The sequence below is a fragment of the Corvus moneduloides genome, chromosome 2, assembly GCF_009650955.1.
Source record: "Corvus moneduloides isolate bCorMon1 chromosome 2, bCorMon1.pri, whole genome shotgun sequence".
In the NCBI taxonomy this organism is placed as follows: Eukaryota; Metazoa; Chordata; class Aves; order Passeriformes; family Corvidae; genus Corvus; species Corvus moneduloides.
Window position 1 is genome coordinate 49049337 of NC_045477.1, and position 16946 is coordinate 49066282.

The window sequence follows — 16946 nt, forward strand, 5'->3', positions numbered from 1 at the left end:
CAGCATAGCATTCAGCAGGATTTGTTTCCATTTACAGGGAAATTTGAGAACTCCGATGATTATTTTGCTGAACAGATGCTTTAGTAAGTGGAGGTAGAGAAAAGTGCCACTTTGCAACTGAGGCTTATTATCTGTGCTCCTTCCAACGTGCTGCTCTTGGAGCTAAGCCAGAATTTGGAAACACCAGGAAAAAAGAACCCAAACAACAGCCTATATAATTCCTGGTCATTTAGCTGCTTTTGCTCATTAACTGCATACAAGCACACAGTCCTGTTCCTGCCCTTTATCACAGTAAAACACTGGGTTTGCTGTGGTCAAAAGGCACAACTGCTTTCCATTTCAAGATATACCTTTGTAAGTGCCAGAACACCTATAGGATATCTCCAAATGCTCTGAAAGTTGGGGTGCCTCACAAGGGAGCAAGAGGGCATTTTTAACTCGGGGTCAGCCTTGGCTCCTTGGCAGCTGAAAGGGAGGCTGGAAATGAAGGTGGCACAGCTATTACTTGTGAAAATTACTGAAGAAGCAGAGAGAGAGCCCGAGATGGTGATTCCTCTCTCAGAGCATTTCAAAACAGGGCCAGAATCCATGTTCCGCTCTAACAAAATAAACTGGGACAGACCAGAATATCTGAGAAACAGGAGTATCCTTTACAATTACCTGCATAGAGCAGAAAACACAACCTAAAACTGATGTCTCCACCATTGTGTGAGTTATTGCTATCCCCAGTGCACAATATTTTGGTTCTTTATAAAAGGTTGGGAAATACAATAACCAAGCTCACACAGAGATAAGCTTACCCTGTCCTATCTTGTTTTCTTTCAAAAGCGTTGAGTTCAGCAAAATTTAAACTGCTGAAAAACCAAGAACAAAGGGGATGAAGTTTGTCAAATTCAAAGCTTGGGGAAAACAGGGCACCTGAGGCTGTGGAACATGCCTTACTGATGTTTGATTACATTGCTGCTGATATCCCTAAACTCTGACCTTGAACTGTGCTGAATAAAAGCTGCCTGTGCTTGGGGTAGGATTAATTTCAATTAATTACAGCTTAAAGTTAAATGTCTGATTTAAGCCTGTCATTTAAGCCAACATTGTCAGCAGTAGTGAGAAGAGTCTCCAGAGGCCAGCCAACCTCATGAGAATGCAGCAGCACTCTAAGGCTGCTGCCGGGCATCATCTGCCCTGGTGGGTGACTCTTTTCTTCTCCATAACTGAGGAATCATAATCCTGGAGGCTGGATGTCAGACTGTAATGTCTGGAAGATGTACATCCCATCATCTTGCACTTCTCCTTCATCACTAGACTGATCACTCATGCCACAGTGCTGGGCAACTTTCCATGCTGGGTATCCTCATGCTCCTGAAGTGTCACCAGCACTTTCTCCAACATCTGGTAATGCTGGCTCCCTGGGGGACAAAAGTTGTGGGGGCACCTCTGAAGAAAACATCTGTTTGCACTGAACAAAACTAAGACCCTCCTCCTCGAGGACTCTGTTAGAAGTAAGGGCTGGTTCAGCTCAGCCCCTGCTTAATGCTCTGCTGATGGCCCCACTTACTTCACCAGTATGATGTGGTGGTGTGAGTCAGATCTCTAAGTCTCAGCTGCAGTCAATATAACCACCTCCACCTATCCTCAAATTTTAGAAGTTGCTCTACAGACTAATATAGAACAAATTATCTAGGATCAGGTGCTGAGTGTTCTTCAGACTTAACAAACCTTCTTTTGCTGCAGGTTGAAAAAAATTTAAAACTGGAAGAAAAAATCACCATGCTGCAACATCAGAACGAAGAACTCAGAGCCCGGATTGAGCAAAATACTGTCATAACAAGGTTTGTGCTGGTGTTTGCAATCCGTCTGAGCTTGAAAGGAGGCTCCAGGTCTTAATTGTCCAAGGCTGACACTTACTTCAGAAGGGGAAAAACTTATTTCCTCCTGAAAGTGTATTGGTGTTCTGCTCTGCTTTTTTTATTAAAAAATATTTTTATATTAGGATTTGCTTCCTTTAACACAAGGAAGGGCGTGTATCTGGCTATGTATTTTCATGATTTTGACACACTACTGAGAACAAGCTTGCCAGTGGTTGTGGTCTCAGTATCAGTGCCCTGAGACCTGTTAGCCAGTGGGTAATGAGGATGGGAAATGGGAAGATCTTGGGAAAGACATCCTAACAACAGCACTGTCACCCAGGCGGGATTAACCTTTGGCAGGTTTTTTCATCAGCACTGCCTTTTTGAAACCTTGTCACAACGTGACAAGGGTGACAAGCCTCTTTGTGTTAGGTGACATACAAAGAGAAGGGAAGGACAGTCCCTGTCCCAGAGAGTTTATATTATGCTGTAAGGCTGGAGACCGCAGGTGGAGCCAGGGAGAAGGGGTGCCAGAGGGAGAAATTGGAGCTGGTCTTATCCCAGCACTGCAGCTACCTAGCTGTCATTGCATCCAGAAATGATGCCACTGGCCAAAAATTAAATTTAATTTTTAGCTGTTTTTTTAAACTGTCAAGTGTCTCATCTGTGATTTTAGTTTTTGTCTTTCTCATGCCTTGTTTCTTAATGACTCAGCCTTTTGAAATTGTCTCCAGTACGTAGATATTCTTAAAAGGCAGCATTGCTTGTGCTAACATTCAGATCAGGGTGAGGATTATGTTTTCTCTCACCTGATTGTAAATACCTGTAACACATATCTCTCTGTCTGAGGTGGGTGCCTACAGCATTTCTGTGCTGGGGGAGGAAAACTGGGTATTTCTAAGGTCTGGTTCACCAGACCAGTTTGAGACACCTGCTTTTGGGCTGGATGAATTGTGGCCTGGAAGTGGCAGTCTCTCTCCATGCCTGACAGCAGCCAGGGTGCCTGGTTCAGTGCTTGGCATCTCTGCATTGCAGCTCCCGGTCTCTGGGCGAACAGCACCCTCCCTCCACTCCCTGCTGGCATCCAGCTGCAGCACTTTGCTTGTTGCCTGCAACTATGTAGGTACTGCTTTCAAAAACACCTTTTAGGAGAAACTGAATTCAAGGTCAGCCTGGAAAGTCAACTTCGAGGAGAATAATTTTCAACAGTAATTCTTTGGGGACAGCTGTGGGGCAGCTATAGGGACAGCCAGGGCTTTAAAGTTGGAGTTATTAAAGCCTGTATTTTCCTGGCAGCAGTAACCATCCTGACTGCTGATTTCTGTTGTACTGGCACTGCCTGTGAAGTGCAGTGTGAATGAGCTCAGGGAGCTGCCCTGGATTAGAGCTATTTCTGCCAGCTTGCAGTTTGGGTGCCCAAGCGGCTGTGGCAGCCCAGCAGCAGTGAGAGGAGGGAGGGGAGCCAGAGCAAAGCCAGTCTCTGCAGCACAGCCAGGAGGGGGTCCCAGAGGCACTGAGGGGTGCACCAGAGAGATACTTCCAATTACAGCCAAGGGCAGGTACAAAGGGAAGGACAAGAGCCTTGCAGGGTAGATCATGACCCAGTTTTGGATGTGGGAGCTCCACAGAGCACCTGCTGGGATTTCCCCATGCACTTGAATAAATAATCTGATCTCCCAGCATTTCAGATCCTCCTGATCTCCCAGCATTTCAGATCCTCCCTCCAAATAAACCAGTATTTTTTTTGGTCGTTTGGACTGAGAATGTCTGAAGAATGATCGTTTCCAATAACCAAGAGATCAAGGTGACTCTGCTAGCCATTGCTCCACAGTTCAGAACTTTCAGGGACTGGGAGAAGAAACACATTCTTGATTACATGAGCTACATTTCTGTAGGAATCAAGGCTAAAAAAGCAGAAATTCTTTAAAAATGTCTTTTAAACAAAACCAGAAACGCCAACCCCACTCTCTGATGGGCTTTTGATGAGTGGAGCAGCAGTCCATGACATCTGCTACAGCCTTCAGGCTACACCCAGAAAAGGAGTTGTACAGAGTTTTTTTGTATGCATCCAAAAGCCACACCCAGCTGCTGCTGAACACTGAAAACACCTAGGGGAAGGTTAGGTTCCTCCCTGTTTATTTCTATAAAATCCTAAATTGCCAGTAAACCAGGTGAGGTGCCTGCCCAGAGCTGCTGCAGGTTGATCACGTCAGGAACTGGCTCTTGTCCAAGCATAGTGGGGCTGCAGAAGCCTGGTGCTCCTGCATGCATCCTTTCGGACATCAGTGTTGTCAGCACATGCCCAAAACATGTCTTGATCAAGTCCCACAGTCTACCTGCCCTGCCCCATTTGTTTCAAAACCAGTCACCTGGTTACATGAGTGCAGACTCACCAAGGCTGTGGTGCCCCTAGGAGATTTCCATGCCCCAGCTCCCAAAACTGGGCATTCTGGGGAGAATGCCTCTCTGGTCATTACTGGTCAAGTTTCCCTAGTGTTGCAGTCAGGAATAGAGGCTATTTTGGGACCAAGGAGGAAGGAGCTGGAGAAGGGCCCATAGCCCTCATCACCTTTTACAGAGTGGAGGGAAAGCCTTGAAGCTGAGCTGTGTCCTGCATCAGGACATCAGCTAAAATGGAGCATGTAAAGGGCAGGCTCCTTTTCCTTTGCATGCCGTAGCAGCGAGTTGAAAAAATCATGGATGCAACTGCTGTCACTCCTCTTTGTGCTTACTCTGACACTCCACAAGGCCAGGGAGAAGGGCTGGGGCTCATCCCATCTGAGCTTTGGCAGCTGAGATGCCTCAAAGAGGTGTAGAGCAAAGACACAGGTGCATCTGGAAGCAGAATCGGACACTATGGGGAAGCTGTGACTTGTGGAGATGCCTTTCTCACCCAGCAGTAAAGAGATCTGGGGACAGCTGTGCCCCAGCTTCAGCAGCTCATCTGCAGCCCTATGGGCAGGGGGATGGGATGGGATGGGATGGGATGGGATGGGATGGGATGGGATGGGATGGGATGGGATGGGGTGCTCAGTGCCCTGCCTGGCCCTGGCTGCATGAATGCTGTCTTTGCCCTGGAGTGCCTTACATGCTGACCTGCTTCTCTCTCCAGGCAATTGTCAGAGGAGAATGCAAATCTTCAAGAATATGTTGAGAAAGAAGTGGAGGAGAAGAAGAAGCTCAGCAGGACTAACGAAGAGCTCCTGTGGAAGCTGCAGGAGGGAGATGCCGTGAGCCCAGTCAAACTCCCACCCACACCATCCACTCCTTTTTATCGCTGCTCATCAGGGAACTCCTCTCCAGCAAAAGTCAGAACCTTGCGGCGATGAATTGGCAGCTGTGTGCCGAAGGTTCCCTGCCTTTTATGCATTTCCAATCTGCAAATTGTTACCATCCAAGGAAGTACTACCATCAACAGGCACCCAGGGTTCATGGCTGCAAGCATGTTCAGTAGCTGCATAGCTTTACACTAGGCAGGGTACTCTTATAGTCCCCATGTAGAAACTCTTGGTTCTGACATGTTGACTAGGGTAGCAAAAAAGATAGCCAAGAGCTAGAACAGCAGAAAGTTAGGATAGCAAAAGGTTTAGTTTGATGTGTGAACATTTTAACTATGGTTAGAGCCAAAAGTTGGGAAATGCTCTATTAATGGTTCATCAGAATGAACTTTTGCTGCAGTATTTCAGGTTAGTTACAAATATAGTTCAAGTTGTGAATATTTCTGTATATGTGTCTGTGTTTATATACATGTACGTATTGTACCTTTATACTTATATATAGACGCACACACATATATATGTAGTTGCAGATGTTCTGAATTGCATTTTTTATATTATTGGATACTACTAAGTGCTGATATATTTTCATTACAGTCAGCAGTTTTCTAACTCGTGCCTAAGACTTGTATCTAAACAAAATGCATTTCTGTTAAGCCTCCCAGGAATATTTATACCCAACCTAGAAGAAAGTTACACAGAAGTAGAAGCGCCTTCCAAGTGACCACCAAGTGGTACTCTATGAACACCAGCGAATTTGAAATTCTAAGACAGTACTGCCTTCGAAACCATCACCTTTGCATTGAACACCAGAAAAGATACGCATACCATCCACTGCTTTTTAACTCTTAGCATTGGTATTGTAAGTGGAGATAGGCTAGAGATGAGAAAACTGAGGGTTTTAGCAAATTTGGTAGAGGTTACTGGTTAACATGGTTCAATTTTAGTGTCTTTAAATCCTAGTCAGATCTTACTTTGTTTTACCTTGTTGTGGTTAGGATGCAATCAAAATCTCTGGCTCTACGTTTCTTTCCATTTTGTTTTATTTCAAGTCCCAGAAGCAAGGAGAAAATAAGTTTTTCATCCTTGACCTTTGCTGGATGAGAGGTTTCCAATACTAATATGAGATACTGGGCACCTGCTAAGGCTGTAGCTTCCTTCCGCCTCAAATGCCAAATAGAGCATAGTAAACTACATAGGTGCAAATGAGGTCAGAATTTCTTTCCTTCCACATATCTGCATTATTTCACATTGCTACATCTTACCCAAAGTTACAGAGCACTTTGAAGATGAAATGAGTGGCTAAACTACCTTTAACTTTCCCATTTAGAAGCAAAAATGTTCACCCAGGCTTGGGGTGACCTCCCACCTGAGGGGATGGTGAGGCCAAGGAGTAGTTGGGGTGAGACTGTCTGCAGGGCCCTCACGGGCATTGCTAACAAGATAAAAATATCCCTGAGCACAATTTCAAAAACAAAGAGACCTGTGTGATGCTCTTCTACCCAGCTTAGGACAAAAAGCCTGCATGCAGGCCTGCTCTGTGCACTGCTGTCAAAGTTAGCAGGGAGACAGTGTCTGGAGGAAATCCCTGAGGTGCAGGAGTGCTGCAGGGAGAGTGGGTTTCCCACTCGGGTGCGTGGTGGCACCAGCAGGCCCTGCACCCACAGGGGTGGCATTGCACAGCCCTGCCATCCTGCTCAAGTGGGAGCTGTGCTTCAGCTTTCCTGGGAAGTACTCAGGATTCACAGGCTGCAGCTTAGATACAGCTTCAACCACCGTCAAAGCACCTGTGGCCTGTTCCAGTGTTAAAAAGAAAGATGATTTTTTTTCTCCTTTTTAGAGAAATTTATTTTTGTAGCAGCTTTTGCATGGTACTGTGATACTAAGTAAACTGAGCATCTTGTTAGAATAGATCATGCCACAGCAGCTACTACTGTTGAAATGCATTGCTAGATTTTAGTGTGTCCAGCAAGTACAACCTGAAAGTAAGATAGATACCTAGCACACACATGCACACAAAGCCCCTTCTTGCCAAGTACGACTTTAATCACTTTGATACTTGCTAAGTGCACAGCTATTTGCAATACCTACAGCATTGTCATCTTTCATCCCACCAATATAATTCTGATACAGTGAGATCACAGACTCATAGGGTGATTTGGGTTAGACGGGAACTCTAAGACCATCTAGTCCAGCCCCCACGGCCATGGGCAGGGACACTTTCCCCTAGACCAGATTGCTCAGAGCTTCATCCAACCTGGCCTTGAACACTTCCAGGAATGAGGTATCCACAACTTCTCCAGGCAACCTGTTCCAGTATCCTGCCACTCTTATTGTAAAACTTCTCTTCCTTATGTCCAGTCTAAACCTATCCTCTTTCAGTTTAAAACTTGTCCCTTGTCCTATCACTACAGGCCCTGGTAGAAAGTCTCTCTCCATTTTTCTTACAGGCACCCTTGAGGTTCTGGAAGGCTGCTAAAAGGTCTCCCCTGAGCCTTCTCTTCTCCAGGCTAAACAACTCCAACTGTCTCAGCCTGTCTTTATAGAAAGAGGTGCTCCAGGCCTCTAAGGTCTTTGTGGCCCTCCTCTAGACCCACTCCAAGATGCCCATGTCCTTCTTGTGTCAGGGGCCCCCAGAGCTGGATGCAGCACTCCAGGCCGGGTCTCACAAGAGTGGAGTAGAAGCGCAGAATCCTGTCCCTTGCCCTGCTGGCCACAGTGCTTTGGATGCAGCTCAGGATACAACTGACTTTCTGGGCTTTGAGTACCCATTGCTGGTTCATGTCCAGCCTCTCATCCACCACTATTTCCAAGTCCTTCTCAGTAGGGCTGTTCTCAGTCTCTTCCTCCCCCAGCCTGTGTTCTTACCAAAGGTTGCCCTGACCTACATACAGGACCTTGCACTTGGTCTTGTTGAATCTCGTGATGTTCACATGGACCCACCTCTTAAGCCTGTCCAGATCCCTCTGGATGGCATCCCTTCCCTCCAGTGTACCAGCTGAACCATTCACCTTGGTGTCATCCACAAACTGCTGTGGATGCACCTGATCCCACTGTTTGTGTCATTTAAGATATTACGAAGTACTGGTTCCAATACTGACCCCTGAGGGACACCACTTCTTGCTGATTGCCATTTGGACATTGAGCTGTTCTGGATGCAACCATCCAGCCAATTCCGTATCCAGCTTCCATCCATCAAAGCCGTATCTCCCGAGTTTAGTGACAAGGACGCTGTGTGGGACTACGTCAGAGACCTTGCAGAGTCCAGGCAGGTGACAGCAGTTGCTCATCCTTCATTCACCAACACAGTCACACCATTGCAGAAGGCCATCAGAGTGGCCTGTTGGTAGTTTCTAGGATTCTCCTTTTTACCCTTTGTAAAAATGGTTAAGATGATACAACTGGAGTTGTTACCAAGATGCTACTCTAAATTTTAAATGCACTAAAAGCATATTATTGGCCCAGGACAGGCTGGCTGAACCTGGTATAAGTTATCCATCTTTCCCCATTATATCTGGTGCTTTCCTTATCACTTTGTTGGCTTAAAGTCATATTCAAGAGATGCTTCCAGCAGTGAATTGGGAGTGGGGGCTTTTATGGTGGGAAAACTGAGACTGAACCCAGAACCATCATTATTTGGTATCATTGCCAATCCCTTTCCGATCTGATTTTTGCCTCCCAATCCTGCCTTTCACTGGTTTCTTCCTTGGCACAGCCTCTGGGGCCTGCCCAGTCACTAGCAAAGCTACAGGAAGTTCTGCCTAACTAGATGGACCCAGCAATCTGTCCCTGTGGGGGGTGTGAAGAGTGGCTCCTTCTGGTGCAAGCCCAGAAATACAGACTTTTTTCCCCATAAAAGGTTATTCCTTTTTTATACTTCTCCTCTGGCCTGTCTTTCTTTGCCTCTGCATGCTGAAGTAGGAGCAAAAGAAAAGCCCAGGTCACTTGGACAGTGGGAGGAAGGGAGCAGCCCTGAATGGGGCAGCCACTCCCAGGGAATGAAGACCCCCGGTTGCATGGTCAAGCTGGTAAGCCCTGCTCTTGCCAGGGAGGTGCAACGAGGCAAGGTGAGCTTGGCATTCCCAGCAGGGTAGGGGCTGTAGCTCTAGTCCATGCTCCTTGCCCATCTCTGTTCAAAGACAAGCAAGGGGAAGCATCTTTTGCTTTCTCAGGGCTGGAGACTTCCTGAACACCATGGCCACTGTGGGGACTTTCCCATCTGGAAATAGCATGGCCTTTGGCAGGAGAGGGAATGTGGCCAGCGCTAAGCAGAGAGGGTTTTATCACCTGTCTTTAAGGAAGTTGTTTGATTAATGTTAACTCAATGCAGAAGGGTGCGGCAGCAATAAAACCAGCCTACAGCTGCTCCCAGGGGGTTCCAGAGACGGGCACTGGGAGCAGGTATCAGCCGTGGGATGGCAGGAGAGCCGGCAGCAAGCGGGGAACACAGAAAGCTCCTTTCTATTGTGGGAAGGTACCATTTGGCCCTGCTGGGATGGCAGCTCCAGAACTGTCGGCACAGATGGGTTGGCTCAGTCGATGCACAGCAGCAAAAGCTTATGGTGGTGACACGCAGGGGGAGGAAAGGAAAAACTATCAAGTGCAAAATCAGGTATTTTACATCTCTGCACTGATGGTGGTTGTGTCCCATGGACACTCTGAGGAGCCTCTGTACAGCTTCCCATGCAGCAGTTGTTCTGTGGTCCCAATTATTATGTGGCTAATGATTACAAGAAGAGTTTGTATTATTTCAAGTATGATGTACAGATAAGTGTAATATATTCCTGATAATAAATCCATGCGTCAGTGCACCTGTGGGCTGACGCATACAGATCAGCATGTCCTGCTGTGTTTTCTGTGCACACAGAAACTGGGATGAATGGGAAACAAAGCAAAACCCCATTAGAGGGTTACCCCATTAAGGTAAAGACTGAAGCTACACAGTCATTAGCTTCTGGGCACCAGGGCGGGTCAGCTGGGTTACCTGACACTGGCTCACATGCTGTGAGTTTCCATGGACTCATTTTCTAGGATGCTTCCAATATGACTGGGGCTCCCAGAACAGCGATTGTGGTCTGCAATGTTTCCGTGAAGGTGTTGTGCTGCAGCATGTGGCAACAGGAATATTTCTGCCAGTGGTTCAGGCTCCTCAGCAAGCACCTGAACTCCCCAGTGTTCCAGTTCACTCAGTTTCAACACCCCAGCCCCTGTCCCCTTCACCCTGCCCTCCTGCTGAGAGCCACCAGGCCCCTGGCTTGTTCAGTGCAGATGGAGCTGTGGCAAGGACACAGGCTTCATGTTTTCATTGAACAGAAGCTGGTAACCAGGTAGGGAAAAACAGCCTTATATTTTTAGTACAATAGGAAACTTTGATCCTGAGTTTTCAATCTTGTTGCCCTCCCACCATATTTTCAGTGCCTTTTGGGAGGCTGTGGAGTGTGTTGACCTTGTCTGTGTTTAAACAAAATAGATGTCAACTTAGTGGCTTTTAATATCTATATTCATCTCTTCCTGCTTGAGTAAGACTTTGTATATGCCTGAGGAGCAAAGGCTTGACAGATGGTCAAGACCCGGTGACTGGAACAGACTCCCGACTTCATTTTGTGGGGAAGCTGCACTCAAAACACACCCTGAAGTGCACCTGGGAGGCAATGAACACATTGCCTTCACTTCCTCAAATTCCAACCCTGCCAAGAAAAGCCTCCCAGTGTACTAGAAACAAGCCAAGATTAAAACCTTTCAGTGGGCAGAAAGGCTATAAAGTCTCTCTTGGAAACGTCAGAAATGGTCCACAATCTGGCCATGTAATCCAGGAGATGGTCTGATTCCCCTTTCTGCTGCATCAGATGCCTGGTGAGACCCTGGGCAAGTCATGCAGGCGTCTATTTGGTTCTCCAACTCAATGACAGGTACAAGAGCCCGTTGTTTCAACAGCAAGAGCCATGCTGACAAACAATGATTGTCCAGCGTTCAGAGGCAGTAGTACAAAGGACACCTAGGAAAGCATCCATTCACATCGGGAAAGGGGATTTCTGCAGTATCTATTTGGGATGCTCCAACCCCAGAAGTGTTTGAGGTCAGGCTGGACAGGGTTTTGAGCAACGTGACCTAGTGAAAGATGTCCCTGCTGATGTCAGGTAAGCTGGACCAGATAATCTTCAAAGGTCCCTTCAAACCCGAACCATTCCACAATTCTATGATCTGTGTTTCAGTACAAGCTGAAGCATGAATTTAAATCATTGGCATTACTTGGGCATGGCTCACGTTCATGGTGCTTTAATAAGCCTTTTTAGGGTAGTGGATTAATGTGGCTAGGGAAAGCTGTTAGAGAGAATTAAAACAAAAAATCATTTTACAGCCAAAACCAAGGCATTGCCAACCAAACACAGACCCTGGTCTCAACTCCAAATCTCCTGCCTTTCACTACAGGCAGGCTCTGGAGGTGATCTCCAGCCCCAAAGGGAAAGCTCCCCTCAGCAAGTCAGACCCTAGAGCTTAGCAGTGTTTTCTGGGCTGCATGCTCTGCTGGGACTGAGAAGCCCCTGCACACCCCCACAGCCTCCCCTGGGCAGGGGGCAGACACCAGGCACTGCTCATGTATGAACTTCATGCCTCTGAGGATCCTCCTGTGCTTCCCTTCACAGGGCAGGAATGTGCTCCACCCGCCAATGCCAACCAAAGCATCACTGCCAAATCCTTTGCTAATGCCAGGCACCCAGCACACAAAATTGATGTGGGGGAAGGAAAATAGGGCTCCACTTGCTATCAGAGCTGGCTCAGTTCTGCTGGCCACCCCACCACTACAGCCACACCACTGGTGATTTCTGAGGCAGAGAGGTAGGATGGCTCTTTGGAGACACCCATTGTTTTCAAGCCTTTGCAGTACTTGCACCACAAAGTTTCCTGACTAAAGCTGGCAATTCCTCTGTGGAGTGTACAGTTGGGAGAAGCACCTGCTGGCATTACCTGTGTGCTGGCGAGCGATCACTCACCTGACAATCAGCAGCCACAAAGCTTCCCAATATTTCACAGCAGTGATGTGCTTTAAAGCATGTGAGCACACAGCTAAAAAAAACAGTTAAAACAAAAAATGTAAGACCTGATACTTTAAAAAATGCAAATCTTGCAGGTGCTTTCTTAACCTGGTGAAATCTAGCGTTTGGTGAGAGCCTTTTTTTTTTGTGCGTACAGAGGGTACAGCTCACATAGGGTAAAGGATGGATCTGGTCTATGCCTGACAGTAGCACTGCAAAATCTACTCCATGTATGATCAGGTAGAATATCTGTGGGGAGATAATTCCCGGGGCTACTGAAAGAAGGACATTTGTGAGGCCTGGTTTCATAGCAGCATTTGCACACAGAAGCAGTTCTCTTTCTACAAACTGGGGAAAAAAAACAACAGGAGAGGGAGAGAGGGAAGCGCCCCAGATTAGCTGCCAGTGCTGCTGGGAGTATGCCAGAGTTGTCTTTTCATCTTGTGGTCCCTTTTAACTGTGCTGCTAAACAAACTGCAAGCTGCAGTAACAGAGCTGGGGAGGCCTGCATTCTGCTTCCTTTCCTGTATTACTGATTACAGGTGTAATCTCGTTCAGGATCCCCACCACAAAGTTTCTTTCACTGCAGCCATTCTTCAGTCACCCGTAAGCCAAACACAAGTCATTTACAGCTGTCTGAGCCAGTGTCTGTGTTTCTCTCCACTTCTGCTGAGGCTGTGTAGCTGGCTTCCACACTGTGCCATATTCCATAGGTAAAGTAGATGATAAAGCCTGTGGAAGCCAAGGGAGAGAGCAGCATTAGCTCTGTAAGGAAATAGAAACTGCTACGCACACCCACTGACACAAGTTACACCAGTGTAAGTCCAGCCATCCTCATGGTCAGCTTCTAGCACACAGCCACTACCTTCCTTAGAGAAAAAAAGCCATTAACACAGGCACCAGCCTTTAAAAGTCAATCTATCCCAGCCCCAAACAGGATCCTGATTTGAGCATTTCAGGCAATTCAGCCTCATCTACATGGCTGCTGGGAGCATCTTGGCATGCAGCTTAGCTTCTTCAGCTCCAGAAGCACAAGCACCACCACCTGGACAGCAGCTCAAGGCCAGCCAACAAGAAATGCTCTATGGTTTCTTGTTGGCAACAAGACCCATAAGATGGTTCATGGGTTGTTGTTTTGTCCACACAAAGGCTTCAAGACCCTTGAATTTGAAACAAAGCTTGCTACACGCTGCCTAAATGGCTTCAGTCAAGTCACCAGACTTGCCCAAGGATGATCCCTCCCTGGAATGCTACAATAAATTTATGGTTAACAAAATCTAGTAACTTTGAACATTTCTCATTCTAACTCACCTAGAAGCATCCAGATTGCAAACCGGATCCATGTGCCTGCATCTAGCTGCATCATGAGGTAAATATTCACAAAAATACTCCCAACAGGAAGAAAGGGCAAAAAAGGTACCTGAAAAAGAACAAGAGACATGTTACATCCACAGGCATGATTAACAGGTAAGAAAGAACAGCACATCCCTTGCAAATGGGAAGTGATGGCTGTTACCAACTCTTCAGCTGCCAGATCTGAGAAAAGACAAGGTTAAAACCAAAAGAAGGACATCAGTCCACCATAGCAGGGGGATGTGAACGATGTTGTTCACCTGTTTTAAAAGCTTGTTTTGTGGTCTAGAAGGAGGCAAGGGGCAAATTTTAGTGGCAATACTAAAAACTTGTGGGGCAAAGGAAAGAAGAGTAAAAACCAAGGACTGTATCATGATAGGCACCTATTGAACACCAAGAGATGAAGCTAAGGGGAGTACCAGAGGAGGGACCTGAGGTCCAGCAGGTACCAAGGCAATGAAGCAATAGAGAGCAAATTATCCCAAGGCAAAGAAAACCAGAAAATACCACAAGAGATGACTACAGCTGTACCAAGAATGCCTTAGTGGTCTGAGAATCAAAGAAGAATGAGACAGTAAAGCCAAACTGCAAAAATAAGAATATAAAAAACAGCACTGGTATGCAAAGATAAAATCAAACAAGGCAAATTGTAACAATAGAAAGATCTCTGAATATGGTAGAACTAAGTGGAAAGTGAACTTCAGTCCTAAGGGAAAAGGAGATTTACAAAAACAAACAGGCTGAAATGTGGGCCTTTCTTGATTTAAGTTTTGAAAAAAAAAAAAAATTATGCTAAGTAGCTGCTCACATAATTAGAGAAAGGAGATAGGCACACAGAAAAGAAAAGAATATATTTATAAATTTGGCTTTATCAAGTCAGTAGAGACAAATAAAATTTCCCTAGGTGGGTGAGTTATGTACCCAGAGATTGCAGAAGTGATCTCTGAACTATTAAATAAGCAACTCTGAGAGCTCTTGGTAGACTAGTACAGTCTCTAAAGACTGGAGTAGGGAGAAAAATTACCTATTAAAAAAATACAGAAAAACAACTGGGAAACAAACAGATCAGCCCAGGATTTCCAGAGTGATTTTGGAGAAAAATCACAGTCAGGTTGTAAATGTCTAAAGAACAGCAAGGAGATAAGAAACAAGATTGTCAAGCATTGGAACAGGCTACCCAGGGAAGTGGTGTAGTCATCATCCCTGGAGGTGTTTAAAAGACATGTTGATGTGGCACTGAGGGACATGGCTTAGTGGTGGACTTGGCAGTCTTGGGCTAATGGTTGGACTTGATGATCTTAAAGATCTTTTCCAACCTAAATGACTCTGTGATTTTATGATTACAGATTTAGCTGTGACAGATATAATTTTTCTTTTTTCTCAGACAGGGTAGTGGCTGAGGAGAAAAAAAGGAGGTAAAATATCCTGAGTGAAAGGTGAGCAGACTTCCTCAGAAGCAAGTTCAGAAAATAAGGTCTAGATGAGAATTCCTAAGTTTTCTGCTCCTGGACATTTCTGCTTCCACCTTTGGGACCATAACCCCAAAATGAGCTGCAAACACTACCTTGGAAAACTCTGGTTGTATTAAGTTATTAAAATCTGTGGACTTATTGAAAAACTTTAATTGAAGAGCAATCGAAATGAAAGCAGTTTGGAGGATGGAATTATAATCCAAAATTAATTTAATAAATTGGGGAGCTACCTGAAATCAGTATGATACAGCATGACTTGTAGGATTATATTGGGGGAAAAAACTCATCCCAGTGTTTGTTTAATACAGAAAGGATGGTGTGCTTGGAGAGGAAAACAACAGAGTTCGTCATACTTAAGGCTGCTTAAGAGAGAATGGTCATCCCTTAGCCTCCATGGGGACTAAGGAGGACATGAAAGTGCACTTTCTTAGAGATTTAGAGCCTTGGATCTTCACACACAAGTTTATTTCTTGGGTTCTTTCTCCTTCTGTATCCATGATCACATGTGGCCCTTCACAACCATCCCCTTTCCTCCAGTCTCTGTCTCTTCCCTATCCTATTACCATCTGCTTTCAAAAGCAGGGTCCTGCCCTTCCCTTCCAGCCACACCTCTGTAGCAGGTTCTGCCCTTTCAGCTTCTCCTGGACAGAAAAGCTCACATCATGCCTATATTCTGTGCATGTCCATATGCATGTCCATATGCCCTCCTTCTGATACAGGCCAACACACACTTCCTCCTCCAACCACCTCCCAAACAGCTCTTTTCTAGCTACATGTCCCAGGACATTCACCTTAAAGGAGAGTTTGGTTTTGCTTTCAGGCTGTTTCCGTATAATGAAGATGATAGTGACAACAAGGATGGCGGCAATAATCTGTACAGTGTTTATCAGAATGTTTGGCTCAAGGGAAGTCAGGATACAGATACCCACAATAAGGAAACCTGTGAACAGACACCAAAGATTACTGATTTATTTTTTTTTTTTTAGATACAGGGAAAACCTAAGAATAAATCATAAGCAGGCAAAGCAGAATCTGGAAGCTCAGCAAACAAAACAGCAACTCACAAAAACCCTTACCATAACAGATATGCCTTTCCCACTCTACACCCCCACACACCCCATCTGTGGATTTCTTTTTAAGTCAGGAATTTAATCTGTAGACCTTCAGTTATTTTGGCTATTACAAAAGCTCATCAAAATCACATCAAGGAGGTGAGTTTTTCCACCATGGTTAGTACAAAGCCCTACCAGCTGACTCATTGCCCCAGAGACACACTGCCCAGCACTTACCAATGACAAAAGTTGAGATGTTCACCACCAAACCAGAGAATTTGGAAGGATCCGAATCTGTAGAACACAGTATGGCTTTGAGGGAAAACTTCTCCTCTTCCTCTGGCAGAAACCCAGCCTGTGACTCACTGGTGCTCACAGACTCGTTATTATCTGTCTCCTCTGTCGACCTAGCCATCTGGTACGCCAAATTAGGCTGCTCTGGTTGGTACCTAGTAAAAGGAAATGACACAAAGAGCCTGTTAGTTTGGCTTTTAAATGAGGCTACCACAAATTGAAAAGCCCCACAGACAGTCATGGCTGCACGCCAGACCTCTACAGCACCGGGACAGGCCTACGTCACGTCTATACCCTTCTGCTTCATGGGGGAATATGAGGAATGATGTCATCATGAAGTAAGCAAATATGGCCAGCTTTTATCACCTACAGCTTGGTAGTAACGGGAAGTGTTTTGAAGTGGACAGTGCTCCCTTTCATGAATCCTGTCATCCATGTCACCAAGACATGACTGGGTGACAGGAGAAGGAAACAGCAGAGGGACAGACAGATGGTCATAACCAGGCCATTGTGTCATCTGTGGCAAATCAGCTCCTGCATTTTGGCACGGAGGTGGCTGAGCCAACAGCTCTGCAGCTATTGCACCCTGCAGCAACATTCGTGGTGCCTCTACTCCTCC

The 16946-nt window shown here is 45.9% G+C and overlaps 2 protein-coding genes across 11 annotated transcripts in view; one reads left to right on the plus strand and one right to left on the minus strand.

The window, feature by feature from the left end:
* Nucleotides 1-9955, plus strand: part of MTUS2 (microtubule associated scaffold protein 2) — a 269128-nt gene extending 259173 nt beyond the window's left edge. For all 4 annotated transcript variants that reach the window (XM_032099515.1, XM_032099513.1, XM_032099514.1 and 1 more), the window contains 2 exons: nt 1732-1829; nt 4960-9955. In XM_032099515.1, coding sequence (XP_031955406.1) covers nt 1732-1829; nt 4960-5176 — 315 coding nt within the window. In that variant the 3' untranslated portion in view covers nt 5177-9955. The remainder of the gene's footprint in view (nt 1-1731; nt 1830-4959) is intronic.
* Nucleotides 9956-11382: 1427 nt separating this feature from the next.
* Nucleotides 11383-16946, minus strand: part of SLC7A1 (solute carrier family 7 member 1) — a 46591-nt gene continuing 41027 nt past the window's right edge. For all 7 annotated transcript variants that reach the window (XM_032099519.1, XM_032099523.1, XM_032099518.1 and 4 more), the window contains 4 exons: nt 16271-16482; nt 15773-15921; nt 13468-13576; nt 11383-12888 (listed from right to left, as the gene is read on the minus strand). In XM_032099519.1, coding sequence (XP_031955410.1) covers nt 12779-12888; nt 13468-13576; nt 15773-15921; nt 16271-16482 — 580 coding nt within the window. In that variant the 3' untranslated portion in view covers nt 11383-12778. The remainder of the gene's footprint in view (nt 12889-13467; nt 13577-15772; nt 15922-16270; nt 16483-16946) is intronic.